Source organism: Anolis carolinensis, chromosome 3 (genome assembly GCF_035594765.1).
Source record: "Anolis carolinensis isolate JA03-04 chromosome 3, rAnoCar3.1.pri, whole genome shotgun sequence".
NCBI lineage: Eukaryota > Metazoa > Chordata > Lepidosauria > Squamata > Dactyloidae > Anolis > Anolis carolinensis.
The window spans coordinates 19558057-19575798 of NC_085843.1; the positions used below are offsets into that span (position 1 = coordinate 19558057).

General features: G+C 39.8%; 1 protein-coding gene across 3 annotated transcripts in view; it reads right to left on the reverse strand.

Moving 5' to 3' along the window:
* Positions 1 to 1421: 1421 nt before the first annotated feature.
* The window catches only part of sesn3 (sestrin 3), a 92517-nt gene continuing 76196 nt past the window's right edge, over positions 1422 to 17742 (reverse strand). For 2 of the 3 annotated variants that reach the window (XM_062974560.1, XM_016992681.2), the window contains exons 7-10: positions 14832 to 14944; positions 14034 to 14224; positions 11085 to 11229; positions 1422 to 10408 (exon numbers count right to left, since the gene is read on the reverse strand). In XM_062974560.1, coding sequence (XP_062830630.1) covers positions 10322 to 10408; positions 11085 to 11229; positions 14034 to 14224; positions 14832 to 14944 — 536 coding nt within the window. In that variant the 3' untranslated portion in view covers positions 1422 to 10321. The remainder of the gene's footprint in view (positions 10409 to 11084; positions 11230 to 14033; positions 14225 to 14831; positions 14945 to 17742) is intronic. The other variant, XR_010004043.1, reaches the window with a different exon arrangement.

A 17742-nucleotide genomic window follows, 5' to 3' on the forward strand; every position in this document is an offset into this window, starting at 1 on the left:
TTATAAAAAGCATCTCTGACACAGCAAAACGTAAACCCAAATAAACTGTAGCTGTATTTTAGAAAGAGGGAATTCTACAATGTAAAGAATAGGATTATATTGGAGATGAATTCAGTACTAATAAAAGAAGCACTTCATCCAACATCATTTCACTAATTCATTATCCCAGGTAAAGGTAAAGGTTTTCCCCTGATGTTAAGTTTAGTCGTGTCAGACTCTGCGGGTTGGTGCTCATCTCCATTTCTAAGCCGTAGACACCTCCAAGGTCATGTGGCCAGCATGGCTGCATGGAGCACCGTTACCTTCTCGCTGGAGAGGTACCTATTGATCTACTCACATTTGCATGTTTTCGTACTGCTAGGTTGGCAGAAGCTGGAGCTAACAGCGGGAGCCCACCCTGCTCCCCGGATTCAAGCCGCCAATCTTTAAGTCAGCGCCATTGGGGGCTCAATTTGTTATCCCAACATTTTGTGTAACCGAAAGAAAAGTATTAGATCAATTAACAGAATGCAGATTATGCCATTGGCTATTAGTTGTTTTAAGCCATGTGGAATCTCCATCATTATAGACAGTGGTGCTTTGATAAATATATGTGGAGTGTGGGGCAAAGCATAATTCGTATGGCACAGAGCTGAAACCTTTTTACAGAGGAGATCCTTCACTTTATCAGGCAGGTCTCTTGAATTGTAACTTTTCTGTTTGAAAAAATTGAGACCCACCATTACTTCTTTATTCCAGCATTGCTAGCTATAATCTGGCAGCTGAACACAAATCTATTTGGGGCACATATACCTTAGGTCTGATTTTAGCTGCAGACCTAATGATGAAGAGTCAATGAAAGCATGAATACTTGGAACAGTTTGATGACATTTGGACTGGCAGCCATAAAGACATGAATCAACTGTGGTTTCTTTTTTCCTGGTGTATTAGTACAGCTACCTTTTTTGATATGGGCCTCTGTCTTGAGACAAACTTCACAATCTTACCAAATCAAATTGGAAACCTGTATGGTCCAGCACTTTGTCACAGTGACCACACTGAAAACATGGACAACAGTGTTCTACTATTACACTTTTCCAATATCTGGTATTCAGAGGTATGTTTGCCTCTTCTCTTGGAGATAATCAGGATTAATTTGTAGTCTTATCATCTGGCAACATGCGTAATTCCTTAAGTATTACCTAAATTGGTGGGTAACATCCCAATTCACGGAAGCCTTATCCATAGTTACTTGTGCATTTCGGGAATTAATATTTCTATCTGTCTTGAATCCTCCAGCCTTCAGTTTGATTTAATAGCCCCTGTATTTAGTATTGTGATTCAATTAGATTGTTCTTAAACTCTTTTGATAAGATTTAATTAAAATTTTTATCAGAGGAACCCTGCAGAATTGAAAAAGAAAGAACGGACAAACACCAGAGTGGGGTTTTTGGCCAGTTTTATTGAACCAATAAAATTTCTACTGATAACAATGCAAGAAATTTCAGCAAGTATAAATGCTATACAGTTTTAACAAACCCCATTGTTCCGTACCTATAAATAGAATTTTTCAAAACCTCATAAAAAGTGCAGATCTTTATGGATTGCTGTTAACAGGTTAATACACACACACACACACTCACAAATTCCTCTATTGAAAAATACAATTTTTTTTGTCTCAGTTCGCTAAAAAGTTCCTTCTGCATCTGTTCAGATACAATTCAAGTTGGATTGGGCAAATAAAGGCTTAACCAAAGAGAGTGAGAGAGAGAGAGGCACAAACAGATCCAGTCGGACTGGCTCGTCCAATACCCGTCTATGTTGGAAAATTGCTAGCTACAGTTTTAGTTTGGCCCTCAAGCATTCTTCAACCTGTGCAACAACAGTAGGCCTTTTTTGGGAGGAATGACGGTGCCTGCCTAGGATTCACACAAGTGTTACTGATGTGGTGAAAGGTTTTGGGGTGTAGGAAAGAGTACCCACAAAAGCTGTGTTTCCCCAGAACGGATTCAGTGTACTTGCCTTAATAAGGGAAATGATCCTAGATTCAATACTGATAGGATAAAAATTCACAACTCCCCCGGCCTTCCTTCACAGACACTGTTGCTAAGAGAAGACAGGAAAGCAGCAAGAGGCTACTGAGCCTAACTTAGCTCATGCTGACAAGCAGATGTTGGGGTATTTGTAGTAAGTAAAAGGAGCACTTTAGTTTTAAACTTGTTTGAAGCTGATGTCCATGGAGACTAATAAAAACAATCCACATAGGTTTTGCTGTCCTTCCCCTTACTGTGACAGGCCTCTGCCAGCCATAGGTTCACTGGTGGCAAAGCAAAGAGGAAATGGGTTTTATGCCCGATCTAAGCTCAGCCTTAGATCAGCTTGCCAGCCTATCTCATTTCATACTTCCACTGAGGTTTCTCCTGGACTTTGGTAGGAGGTTGGCACCCCAGTTTACATATATTTCAATCCTAAAGCTCTCTCCCTGCCAGAGTTTAGGGAACACAAAGTCACATGACCCAAACTGAAAACAGGATTTCTCATCTACAGCAAGGTCTGTTTAGCCCACACAGTTCTACATGGCTAAGTTTTTGTTTTATTGAGTCAGTTACTTGATAAAAGAAAACGTACAAACCTAAAAAGTTGAGGTTATAAACACATCACCATTCTCCCCTCCCCCACCTTCCCAGTATACACAGTACAAAAATACACACACACACACAGACATAATAAAGCTGTGTGGATCCTAAACTGCATCATCAATAAGCTTATTCTACCTACAGCCATAATGTAGTACAAATAGCTGAAAGTGGGTGACTGTGTAGGGCTGAACCAGCGATCTCATGTTTCGGCCATAGGCCTATGTTTTCACAAATCTTCTTATATCTAACTATCTATATATAAAAGTTACAGTAACAAAATCAAGGACCATGAAGGCCTATCACAGCTTCTAGAAGCACACTACATTGGAAGGAAAAGCACATTCAAAAAAGCCAAAAGAAGAGAAGCTATAGCAATACTGTGGGGAGCAAATCGATGATCATAGCATGCTTCGAGTGGCTCTTCAAGCTCACAGTCAATTTAGTTGGCCACTCTGCATGTGCTCAGGTAGCAGTTTCTTTTTACACCCCACAGTGCTGTGCATTTATTAATGGGATTATGTAAAACAAGGTATGATCAGTTTCAAGACACATTAATTTCAACTAGAACAATGGTCTTCTCACACATACACATACCCCTTGTCTGTCCATAAATATTCATCCTCTACAACCACCACCATCACCAAAGAAACCAAAATAATCTAGTAGAACAATTAGTAACACTGAACGGGATGGTAATTTAGGCTTTTAAGACTCAGGGCACAGAGCAACTGAGATACACAAAATGTCCTGCTTAAGCAACAATTGCAATAATTCTTTGTCTTTTCTGACAACAAATCCATAGAACATATATGAAATCCTATGGACACCCAATGGGTTCTTTCTTTCTTTTTGACATGGATTGAAATTAAATATATTAAAATAAGTAAAAAAATTTGATAGGGCTGCTAACTGGGTATGGAGTGGTAGAGCTCCTACCCCTGACTGACCACCTCAAAGGTGGTCAGTCAAGAGTAAGCCACAGTTTTTGCCTCATGTTCTAACACAGATTTAGTCGAAAAGACATTACTTGTTTGCCCCATGACATGGGGAAATCTGAATGTAGCTGGGAAATTTGAATGAAGGGGAACTGAATAATGGACAAGGTGGTGAAAGGAGCATTAGGGCATACCAAGCTGTAGCAATCAACATGAGCCTTCTTTGTCAGAAGATAAAGCCATCTTGCAGCTCAAGTGTAAGCAAGCCAGCTTTATCTCCTAACAGGAATGGCTTTCTCTTCTATTCAGCCATGGTCCCTTTTCTTTGGCTGCTTCATCCTGTCTTCCTCCTCCTCCACTGATACAGTAACACTGGCAAATTAGATCCTAGCCCAAGGGTGCAAAGAATCTGTTTATTTTCTATTACGGTATACTCATCAGTTGGTAACTGAAAAACATACGGCATTAGAAAAGCTTTGAGTAAGGGATTAAGCAGTCATTACAAATCCTAGGATTTCATCTGATGGAACCATTAAAGCGGTACCAAACTGTATAATAAGGTAGTGTAGTCTCATTTTAAGCGGCAAAACTGTGTCTCTACTACACAGCCCTTTATGGGTTCTACAAAAAGATCTGCAAGGTTTGCCCATTTGCAGGGCCAGGTAAACTGGGTACAGTTTTGTCTCTTCCTGTATTGCACTGAAGAAAAACAAAAACAAAGAGGTGATCAGCATGCCTCCAGAGCAGTACAGAAAATGCAAACCTATTTCTCTTTCCCAGAATGCTTGACAGTGAATTCATAATTACAAACATTCGTTGACAATTTGTTTTGAGTTTAAGAATTGTACCTCTGAACAATCCTCTGGAATAGTCTGCAAAGGAACTGATAGTCTAATCAGCTGTGGCTTCTGCATTTATCTACCACATTTAGTATATAATATGAATTCCTTCAGGTTCCATTTTGAAAACCTTTTGCCTTTCAGATGAACTTCTTTTATGCTTCTGTGTTAATCTGCAGGAGGTTGAAGACACTGAGATTAGTTTCATATTGTGAGATACGTGCTGGGATGGAGAGAGGCTCATTCTCTGTTTTATTCATCTTGTTTTTGGTCAAATATGTTTAATGTTACCTGTTGTAGTTACTACACAATCATTAAATGACAAGTTACTTCTTTTAATATGCATTAATAAACCTGAGCTCTTGGCAACAAACTGATTTTGCCTCCTATCTGAACCTGGCCCTTCTGCTGCACAGCATAATTTGGCACTTGGGCTATAATGATATAACCATTTGGGACTATCTGTGCCTTCTTGGGTTCTGTTTAATGGGCACAGTCTCAAGCAAGAAGAGCTAACCAAAATACCCCATTGAGAAAAGAGGTTTTTGTTTGGCAGGAGCAATGAAATGCCAAGTTCGGTAATGGCTTCTGAAGTACAAACAAAACAGTCCACACTTCCAGGCCCCCAAAGAGAGCCTAAATCACTCATGTTGATCTATATCAATAAATGGATTAAAACAGTCTCAAATGTTTGATCTCAACTAAAACAGAGTTTTTGCAAAGCTAATGGCTCTTAACGAATTATGTAGGACCAAGCCATTACAAAATATTTTGATATTACATCTGAGTTCACAAGTAGATATTTTTATCTGGAAAATAAATCACTTTGCTTGCAGCCAGCCCTTGAGAAATATAGCTCAATTGAGAAGGAAGATAGGGTTGGGTTGCAGGTGCCATCATTATCTTTCTCATCCAAAATCTACTAGCCCCAAACAAGGTAGTGCCAGCAAAAGCAAGTCATTGAATCAATTAGACTTGGCAAATCAACTCTTGTGTAAATTGTACCAATTGAAATCATTGGCAAGATTTGTCCCAGGACTTCTATTTTACAAACTCTGGCTGTATTAGTCTACTCTTTAAAATGGATTCTGGATGTAGGTTGTCATATATATGGGTTTTCATACTGAGGACAAGCATTTATAATGATTACCAGTAACTGCAGTCTTCCACCATACAGCTGCTAAATAGAAAATATGCACTTTTTAACAATAAAGTACCCTTTACAATGAAAGCACAATCCTGAGCATGATAAGCCTTGGAAAGATTGTAAGGAGAACCTGTAACTTTGCTTTTAATCTATTTCAGCCTGATCAATGTCATCTGTAAACCTGCAGTATTGATGCTGCTTATTAAAAAAAAAACAACAGGAAAAGATATTATTTACAAAGGATCTTGAAGCATGCAGGTTTAGGTTTCACCATAATAATTTAGCAGATGATATTTGGACCTTTTAATATATTATACAGAAGCCAGGTTTCCCAAGACGTGATACATCTTATCACATGGCTTCAGAAAGGCTGTACAGTTGCTAACTTGTTATCAAACCTTGTTGCTGTTGATTCACAATTTACATACTTTTGGCCCTTAGTTGACCACTGGGACACATTTGGTGCAGGGGTGTCCAGTTGCTGACAACTAACCTAAATCCACAAAGTGAGATGGAAATGTATATTAAAAAGCCCACACTGCGAAAGACTGCTACACATTTTGATAGATATTAATACATGAACTCAAATGATTCATTCACATGTGCTATCTTTTTCTTTAAAAAATGTTCTTGTACATTTAAAATTTGGCACATTTGTGAGCTTTATGGATATACTAAGCAAAAAGTACAATCTTACTCTGCTATCTATTCCGAATACTACTGTGTAAACACACAGAGAAACATGCACACAACCCCATCACATCTGAGTATATAAAGCTAAGTACCAGATTATGACCACAGAGACCATACTTTGAATTAGTCACATCGGAAACATTTCATAACATTCACATTTGCCATTCTATCTCTAAGGAAAAACACAAACTAATGCTCAAAGAGAACAGGTCCCAACTTTGAATGCCACATGCACCTCTGATATCATGTGGAACCAAGTTTATGTTTCTCTTGATGGATCCACTTTATATATTTCACAAAGGGGGGGGGAGTCCACACAAACATTTAGATTTCAAGTGTAATCTCTTCTCAATTGGATGACTACTGAGTAAATAAAAGGAAATGTGTACGAGAAAAGGCACTAATGTTTCTACAATCAGAACACCAGATTCTCAATTCAAAAGATGTACACATGTGACCCTGTGAAAGGGGGAAAGGTTAAAGCTCTTACAGCTATGTACACAATTCAGCTTTCATCTCTAATTATTCATCTCTTTCCTCTGCTGCTTTGCAGACATTAGATGCTGTGCAGGTCTCCTTATCTTCCCACTCCACTCAAACCTCATTGTGTTTCTATCTCAAGTTCAAATGAAAGCCACCAACCAATTGGGACAAATGGATCTATTGACCGTCATAGGCATGTTCCACTAACCCAGTGATTCTCAACCTGTGGGTCCCCAGGTGTTTTGGCCTACAACTCCCAGAAATCCCAGCCAGTTTACCAGCTGTTAGGATTTCTGGGAATTGAAGGCCAAAACATCTGGGGACCCACAGGTTGAGAACCACTGCACTAACCCAACAAAATCAATGTGGCTTTTGACATGGTCATCCTATGTGGCCAAATGAAGACATACCCAGCTTTGGCAACTGAGTTAGACTTAGAGAAGATCTGTACAAACTGTTTTTCCAAATTAAGATATTCCACACTTCACACAGAGGGGACTGAATGGGCTTGCTCTCACATCAAATGTTACTATTTAAAGGTTTTATCTGTGGCTGGATTACACATTCAGTTGAGGCTTATCCCCTCCACATAATAGTTCATAGTTCATGCTCTGCAATAACAGTGCACTGGTTATGGAATAGCTTTATTCAGTAATGTAATTTTTTTTCTCAGATAGTATCCCTACCATATAATTCAACTAGTTTCCTGGAAAGATAGATGAGATGTCACCTGATGTGTCTAGGTCAGTGGTTCTCAACCTGTGGGTCCCCAGAAGTTTTGGCCTTCAACTCCCAGAAATCCTAACAGATGATAAACTGGCTGGGATTTCTGGGAGTTGTAGGCCAGAACATTAGGAACCCACAGATTGAGAACCACTGCTCTAGGTGTATCTTTTTCCAGATGTCTTTAGAAAACATTACAGTGTACGATGGAAACAATATCTGCAGTGCAAATATGTCCTCAATGAATATTCACATAAAAACAGTCTACAATTCTAAGGCCAGAAGAAAATCTATACATAACAGTAAGTAATTATTTCAGCAATTTGGGGAAGGATATTTGATGATCACACAGCAATTATTTGATACAGGAAGAAAGCAAGAGAGGGATTAATTTAAAATATCAACAATTTAACCCTCCCCAAATTCTAGTCCATGTTTGTTTATTTGGCTGTTTTTCATAGAAAGACATTTAAAATCACTCCCAAAAAAGCCCCACAATTACAGAAGTCTTCAATATAAAAATGTTATTTTATGTTGCCTTCTACAGCTTACTGAAATGAAAAAAGTATATTTTACTCTTTTCCAATGTGTACAAAAGAAATATGAAGTCAAGGTTAAGGAAAAATAAAATAAAGCCCAACATCTGAACCAATCCAACAGAAGTCAGTCACAAATGAATCAATAAAAAAGGCCAGGAATCAAATTTATTTGCACATAACCCGAGCTCAAAAGATTTGGACAAGCAGAGCTCCTCTTATAGAATGTTAAGACTGTCAGGGGACACAAACAGGTGGCACATAAGATACTTTATGCTTAAGTAGATCTGATTTCAATGAGACTTTGGGAAGGAGTTGTGACTGACTTTTTGTGGAGCAAATTGACCACGTAATAGTCCTTATTGTATCCCACGTTTTTAAGCTTCTCTTCAGGCACTTTGTTGAATCATTAAGGACAACACAAAGTAAAGCTTTAAGAACACTGACATTTGTGGTCTGAAAAAGAAACCAGTGTAGCCAAACAACACAAAAAGTTGACATTTTTGGCAGCTCGCTTCCCCCCCCCCCCCCCCCCAAACAATGCTAGTTGTCACTGGGTGCAATCCAAACACTACTGATGCACATTCATCACTCACTTCTATGGAGCTTGAATGGAGCTTCTCTATTTTCATGAACTGGAGATGCTCAGAAGAGCTTGGGGAAGCATGCTATGCATCTGTTTCATTACAGCGATACTTTGGCATTTTCAGATTGTTCAAGGCAAGCAAGCCATAGACACAAACAAAGCTTGGGAAGGAAAAAAAACACACGTTTTCCTCCATTCTTTTTGAACAGGACATTTCAGCAGCGGCTTTAATAGGAAAAAACTTGCCTTTCTGCTCAATATTGCACTTCCTTTGTTCACTCATGTCAGCACAGATTAACATGATTCATAGCTTTTTTTTAAAAAAAGAAAAAGTGTTCTGACACCATGATTCAAGGAAATAATATGGGAATCAAATGTCTAAAAGCTTAAGCTACATACTAAGATAATTACCCTTGAATTTTAAAAGGAGAGGGGGGAAAAGATAGGAGTGGAGAGAAAAGTTGGCCATAGCTCTGGAATAAGGCTCCTACATACATTGTCTGGCATTTTAAAGTCAAGGTTCTTACTCAAGTGGAGAGCCACTTGCAAGGTTGGACCAATGACACTGGGTTTGATGAAGGAAAAATCTGACCCAGTCGAAAGCAGCACTGTATGAGCAAAGCTTTCAGGAAAGGGACGGACCACTGGGTTTTGTCTCTGCCATCTCCAGTCAAAGCATTTCAGACAGGAGGGCTGAGAAAAACCTATGTCTAAGACCTCAGGAGATCCAGGACAGAGAGCGCTGGGTTAAACAAGCCTACGATCTGACTCAGCAGAAGGCAGATCTTTATCCTTTTAAAAGAATGTACTCATTTAGATGAGTTTTTCATTTGATAGGCAGCTTGCATGTTATTTTGCATAACTGCCAGATCTAAAAAACAATTAAAGGGTAGAGTTAGATTCAAACTTTTAAAAAAGGGTCTTAAATCAACTGGCAAATGGTTACAAATTCCAAGTTACGCTGATTTGCCAAATGGGCTCTAAGTACCCTTTCAAGCATCTTTACAGGCAGGAAGAGAGCGCAACTGCAGTATGCAAAAGAGGAGAATGAAGTCCCTGAACTGATATGTACATTTGAAATGGATATGGCAAACACCTCTTCATTCACGAAAACATGTATTTGAATGCTGCGTCTCAGTAGCATGCCGCAGATTTCACAGCAGTTCCGTTCACATTAAAAACAAAGGCAGACAATAATTGCATCAACTTTAACATGACCTCCAAACTACGGCTGAACTACTACATTTCTAGGAACAATCTAAGAATTAGCCAGTGGAGGAGTTCAGTTTAAAACATAGTATATACCGCATTTATGAAAACTGTATTATAGTATCATAGAAAGAACTAGAAGAAGGGTAAGAAAGGAAAGAGAAAAATACTTTGCTGGATTCCATTCATAAGAGAGAATGGAATGGGGGAGAAAAAGAACCTCAAAAGAGACACTGTGCCACAATGTTTTTCTTTTGGGGTGGGAGAAGAATGAACAAAGAATCAAATATTACAAACCACCTTAGGGTTTGTGACCAATATATCATATGGAAACAACTTAAGAAGTAGTGTTCCTCAATGTTATTTTGCTATCATTAGTAATGTTAAGCATCAAGAAAAAAATAATAAAAAGATATAGATCATTGCACGTTAACAGCCAACAGAAATGCGGCTTCAGCTTTTTGAGAATCTAAGAACCTGATGCTACGCCGCAGGCAGCTTTTACTGTGCATCTTGTCTGGAAGCTTCATTCAACATACTTGTAACCATGCTTCAGGTCAAGTGACGTGTGATGGCACGAAGGGCATAGAGGAGTTCAGCTTGCATGCGAGCCTCCATAAGAAGAAGATTCACATGGACCTGTTGGAAAGTTTGAAACATGAACATTATATGCACACAAACATATTGCTTTTGAAGCTCACAAGTGCATTGGGAAGTTGGAAGATGCCACAGAGGCTATCTAGTCCAACCCACTGCCATACAGCAAAAGCACAATCAATGCACTCCCAACAGACGGTCATCCAGCCTGTTTAAAAGCTTCCAACAAAGGAGCCTCCACTACACTCCGAGGCAGTGAATTGCACTATTGAACAGCTCTTATAGTAGGGAAGTTCTTCCTAACTTGTTTCTTTGCTCTATCCTCCCTGAGTTGAGATGAGTATCTCAGGTCTTGAAAGGATTGTGCATATTGACCACTTTTGGACTGCAATATTACACGATCTCTTGCATGTGTAAGTGGCAGAGCTACCACAGAGATAGAACATTTGTGTCATCTTGTCATCTGAAACACAATGGTTTTCATGGGGTCTCTCCACTATTATTACCAAATGTACACACATACACACACCTTTCCAAAGCACCTACATATTTCTGAGATGTAGTAACCCAAAGCCTCTTCTCTTAGTGGCAAAGGAGGACAGTGCATTAATATACATATGTTTTTACTGTTTTATAGTCATAGCTTTTCTTCCATATCAGTGACATTTTCCTTGTTTATAAACAGAGCCTATGCTAATGTGTTTGAAGAGACACTCACCTTCTCTGAATGCTTGAACTGACGCCAGTAAGCATCGTACATGCGCTTGGTGGTTCGCTCTGGGTAGCAGGTCACTGTTTTAATGTAAACTTTCAAGTTCCGTTCAAGTAACTGATTAACTTCTCCATAATCGTAGTCATCATACCTAAGCAAGATTAAGCCATTCTGAATCTTTCTTTTCTAAGCACATGCAGCTTTCAAAGTATTTCTTTTACACACTGAACAATCTTTTAAACTATGTGCCCTAGGAATAAAAAAGGTAAAGGTTTCCCCTGACGTTAAGTCCAGTCATGACCGACTCTGGAGGTTGGTGCTCATTTCCATTTCTAAGCTAAAGAGCCGGCGTTGTCTGTAGACACCTCCAAGGTCATGTGGCCGGCATGACTGCATGGAGCGCTGTTATCTTCCCGCCGGAGCGGTACCTATTTATCTACTCACACTGGCATGTTTTCGAACTGCTAGGTTGGCAGAAGCTGGAGCTAACAGCAGGCGAAGGGGACTCAGGGCGGATCACATTATAACACACATAGGGCAAACATTCAATGCCCATAAACACATCAAACAGAGACTGAGAGACACACGCAGAGGCAAGTTAACCTTCTTCTGAGGGGATGTTCGATTCTGGCCACAGGGGGGAGCAGCTGCTTCATCATCCACACTGACGGCACTTCCTCATTCCAGGTCGTAAATTAGTTAATCTTGCCTCCCCACTTTATAAGTGGTACCTTATCTCCTACTTGATAGATGCAACTATCTTTCGGGTTGCTAGGTCAGCAACGAGCAGGGGCTATTTTTTATTTTTAATTGACGGGTGCTCACCCCGCCACGGGCTGGCCTCGAACTCATGACCTCATGGTCAGAGTGATTTAAGGCAGCTGCTCAACAGCTGCGCCACAGCCCGGCCCCGGGCTAGGAATACATCTGTATAAAAACTGAATTACATTGTATGGTAGTATTCCATTAGACATATAAACAATGAAACAATGATATATGAGAACCAGAAAGACCTTTGAGAATGTTTCCTGTACCTAGGATCCATATGGATGCCTGTTCCACAAATAATTCAGCTCGTTCTTATCAAGAATAATCCCAGCAGCTGTTCAAAAAGGTTTCTATAAACCAAAAGGCACATGCAAACCATTTCTGCTGCCCCATTCTTATGTGAACTGGATCACAAAAGTCACACACAGGAGTTTCTTAGCATACCTGACAGATGCCAAGAATGATATGAAAATAGCCTGTTCTAAAAATCATGCTGTAAAAATTTATTCAAACTTACATTCAAATTTACTGTGGACTTATAGGCAGTAATGGCTTTAAGATAGCCTGGCCCTATGAATTTTAGAGTTAAGCACCAGCAAAGACTAATTGGAAGTCTGCACAATAGACTAAAGGCTGATGGGATGCGCCTAAAAAGCATCCACCAGAAATCATTCTTAGTTGCCATCATTCCACATCATACATGTTGCAGCATTTGAAAGAAACTGATATTAATTACTGTGCAAGAGTTAAACTTCATCCACAAAGCAATTCTGATTAAAATTACTCATAGGAAGCTGCAAGCTCTCATATGTATACATAGTATGACCCTCATGTTCAAGGGACTGGGATTTGCAATTTCATTTATCACAGTCCAACTAAATATGTCTTTTCTAGGTATTTTCTTAGTCCTCTATTGCAATTCTGTGGTATTCCTGGGCCAGGACTTCTTCATTTCAATAGGGTTGATATTATCTGTATTTCTGTGTATTCATGCAAAGTCTGGGAACATATTTTCTGCAGGTACAGAGCTTTTATTGTATTTGTATTGATGCCAAGAGGAAGTGGATTTCCTCTGAATGAAAACAGTAGCTTTAGATAAGCAATGCTTATCAAGATAGCAACAAAGGGAGAACTGCTGAGCACTGACTCCCCAGGTGCTGTGGTTCTGAAAATGATTGGCCACTTCACTCCAAAGACATAGGTTTATTTTACATAGTGCCTACATACGCCTGTGAAACGTCGATGGTCTAAAGACGTCACACTCAACTCCTGGAGCGTTTCCATCAGCTGCCTCAGAAAAATCCTGCAAATCTCTTGGGAAGGCAGGCAGACAAATGCCAGCGTTCTGGAAGAAGCAAAGACCACCAGCACTGAAGCGATGCTCCTAAGCCATCAACTCCACTAGACTGGCCACGTTGTCTGAATCACCATCTCCCAAAGCAGTTACTCTACTCCCAACTCATGAACAGAAAACGGAATGTTGGTGGGCAGGAAAAGAGATTTAAAGATGGGCTTAAAGCCAACCTTAAAAATTGTGGCATAGACACTGAGAACTGGGAAGCCCTGGCTCTTGAGCACTCTAATTGGAGGTCAGCTGTGACCAGCAGTGCTGCGGAGTTCAAAGAGGCATGAATGGAGGGCTTAAGGGAGAAACGTGCCAAGAGGAAGGCGCGTCAAGCCAACCCTGACCGGTACCGCCTTCTACCTGGAAACAGATGTCCTCACTGTGGGAGAACATGCAGGTCAAGAAAAGGTCTCTTCAGCCACCTACGGATACACCCTGAAGACACCAGAAATGGAGGATCATCATCCTTGGCCTACGAGGGATCCCCTAAGTAAGTAAAGTAAGTAAGTACATTGGCTCTAAGTGGGCAAAGACAGTACTGCTTGCCCTTTAACCATCACTCTATTCTGTTAAAGAAAAGTTACTGAAAAGAAGCCTAGGAAAATGCATGTAGAATAAAAACCTAGTCTCATTGTGTGTTTACTTTTGTTCTTCACTCTTCTGTATCAGTATGAACACAAGCTGAAATACACCCCAGTCTTCTCCTCAAGAGCTCATATTTACAATGTTACTAACAATCTTTCAAACTTCTAATAAGATCCAAAACATTTTGTTATGATACCAATATGTTCGTTCATAATGCACGAAAGTACAGTCAGTAACCAAGTCCATTAATTACATACCTGATTCCATACATACAGTGGACATAATTAAATAAAGCTCTTCTCAACATGGTTGTGTCAACATCTTCATGGGTGGCCATAGTATTGTAAGTGAGGTTGTAGACCATCCGAAATTTCTCATCCAAGAGATGCCCGATGTCAGTATAAAGCCTGTTTACAAGGGAGAATCCATGATTTTCCCAGGTGTAGTCCTGCAAAAGGTACAGAAATAATAAATGTATACCAGTTTTGAACCTTACTGCTATTATTAAATACTTGGGGCAAGTCAGTAGTTTAGGCTTTGTACGCTGGAAGTCATATGAAAATCTCTTTGAACTCTACAGACAAATAGTAATGCATAAGGGCAATGAATGAATATATCTATACTATTCTTTTTGAGTGGAATGAGCACAATGACAGGCTAAATCCACCTTTAACTCGGTACCCATAGGATAATACCTGAAATCATCCCATCTCTGCTCAGTTATGGATGACTTCTGCTCATTATTATCATTTTTCTTCCGGAAATAAACTATACAAATTATTTCCCCAATTCTCTCGGGAGGGGTTTCAGTGGGCTATGGTTGTAGGGAGTAGGAGGAGGGAACAGGAAACATGTCTATGGAAAGCTTCCAAAAATGTCATGCTACTCCTAAAATTGATGTTCTGACCTTTCTAAATCATAATGTCATAGGATTTCTACACTTGTGCAGAAAGATAACCCTATACTAGAAGACACAGATTAGCACAAATTTTCACATGTGCTTTTTCATTTGATTCTCCAACAAGGACAAATGCTAGACACCCTTGTAAACACACCTGGGCTCGGAATGTTGGCAGATCTCCACGTCTACCAAAGTCTTTGTATCCAAATCCAGGGTCTTCAACATAGCGGGAAACATCTGCTATGGAACCAATTTCATCATCAAATGCTAAGAAAGAAAAGTAAGGCTGTAAGTGTACCTTTCTCATTTCTACTATTATTGCTATTATTTTTCCACCTCTCCTTACGGATTGAGGCAAGGAGCAACACATTAAAATAAGCCAAAAAACAGACTCACAATTAAAGACAGGCACGCCAATTATAAGTACAGTTAAAAGAGTATAATATCAGTTGGAAAAGCATAAATATTAAAAACAATCAATTCATAATTTTAAACCATCTGGATTGGCCTGCTGGAAGAGATTGTTCTTTAATGCTGTTTTAAACCTAGGTAGCGGATTTAGCTGTCAAATCTCTTTTAGCAGGTCACTGCACAATTTTGAGGCAGCTGAAGAAAAAGTCCTCCAAGGCATTTATTTAACATAGTGACAAAGTATTAAACAAAAAAATATCCTCTGGAGCATATTCAAATATGCTTAATTTGACATGTTTCCCCCCACTTCTGTATGCAAAATAGTAACAATTCTTGAAGGTGTTAGTTTAATACTTTAAAGTTCAATTCCAGGCAAAGTCTGAGGTAAGACTTATTGTTTCTGGAAGTGCTATTCTTGACTGCAACATAGACTGCAACAATATTGGGACAGATATTTATTAGACATGACCAAAACAATCAAGATGTAAGAGTCATACTGAATCCACAATTTATGGCTTAGTTATAACCTACATACATATTATATGGGATAAAAGGAAAGTTTGGGGCAGTTCATACACCGCTTTATTTAAACCCCATTCCATTTCCCCATGGGGACTTGGGGTGGCTTACAACATAAATGGCAGCCATTCAATGCCATACAATACACAGTGAAAATACAAATACATAATCAACTAAATGCAGTTAATTAAACAACAATTTATCTTAACTAAACATGAAAACAAATAAATAAAACACAAGTCTATTTCAAGATGAAGAGGTGGTTAGATCAGCTATACATGGGCTTTATTTCAAAGTAAAAGGGATGCATGCTATCATACAATATTTATGGTAGTTATATGCTATAGTCCAAGCATGGGCAAACTAAGGCCAGGGGGTCGAATGTGGCCCTCTGAGTGCTTACCTCAGGCCCTCCTAACTTTCCCTGTCCTCTTGGCATAAGGACATGGCAGCCTGCCCTCTGGATCACTCTCAGCCACTGCATGCCTTGCCCTCCTTCTAGCATAAAGTGGCCCCATCTTTATGCCAAGAGGACAGCTAGAGGATGGCTCGAGGAAGGCACGAGGCGGCTAAGAACACTCTGGAGCACTCTCAGGCGCTGCCTGTCTTACCCTCCTCCTAGCATAATGCCAAGAGGACAGCCCAGGATCAGGAGAGGAGAATGGGGAGGAGGATCGGGGGAGTCACTATAGGTCTTGCCTTCCTCCTGGCATAAGGACGGGGTGAGAAGCCCTGTCCTGATGTGGGGAGGACAACCTGAGGTTGACCCAGGTCTTGCTCTGCCCCCTCCTGGCCCTCCCCCTCCCAGGGCTGCCATGTTCAGCGTGTGCCCAGCCCTCCTTCCTCCTGGCTCGGCCCACAATGTGGCCCCAAAGCAAAAAGGTTTGCCCATGCCTGCTATAGTTCATTCATAGGTCAGCTGTTGGGTGCAATAATTTGGTGCTGGTGAAAATACGTATTTCCCCCCAAAAGGAGATTTGTACTCTTGTAACATAGACCCTTCCACATAGCTGAATAAAATTCCACATTTTCTGCTTTGAACTAGAATATATGACAGTGTGGACTCAGATAACCAAGTTCAAAGCAGATATTGTAGGATTTATCTGCCTTGATATTCTGGGTTATATGGCTGTGTGGAAGGGCCCACAGACTGTTCACCATATCCAGTAATGTGGGCCATTCAGCTATCTTTACTACAGGCCTCACTTACAAGTTTCTTTGCTAGTACTGGATGGCCTAGAACCCCTAGATCATGTCATGATCTCTATGAATGCATCCTCAAGATAGAACAGGATGCATGGAGAAGTTTTTGAAGGAGTGTTCAATGAACAATAGAAGTATGCATGTGAAAGACAGGGATTTTTTTTTTACATACAAAGCCAGCTGTACAGAAGTTATAGTCAAAACAAGGCTGGTAATAATCCTTTCTCAGCTATTTGGGATCATCAGGGACAAAAAACTAGAATGACTCTGCACACATATACTGTGGAGATGTGTCAAAAATGGGGCTGGGAAGTGAAAATCTAGCAATCTGGTTACAGCTGAAGAATTCAGTGAGATGTTTTACAGTTAAAGATCACAAGATAACACCATCAAAAATAATTCCAGCCAAGTTGTTTAATCCATCAAGAGATGGATGCTTTTAGCTTCTTAAATGTTTAGATAAAATGCATTAACTATTTTTCTAGAAAGCATATTACTGCAAAGTTCTCTGTGGGTGACCTTGATGCACTCTATTTTTGCTCAGTCTTGGGTGCCTCAATGAAGCTGGGTGGGGATATTGGACTATATTTATCGCTAATACCTTAAACAAAAACCATTTTTCCCAAAGAAACACAAGGATATTTTTTTTCTCTTCATTCTGATTAATTGCAAAGTCCAAACATAATTCTGCATGGGAAGAAACTGGCTTGGCAGCCAGATAAAATGGTTGGACTATAACATGCTAACATCAAGAGGTGAAAGAGTTGCTGCCTGCCTTAATTGTTCATACTCTTCAAACCTCTGAACTCTTGCCTTCTAGGAAGCATCAGGAAAACTTTACCTCAGAAAATGATCTGCTAAATTTCCTTTAAGGAAATTAATAATTAATCACATTTGCTGAGCTAGGTTAACCTCGGGGCATTTTGAAGTCT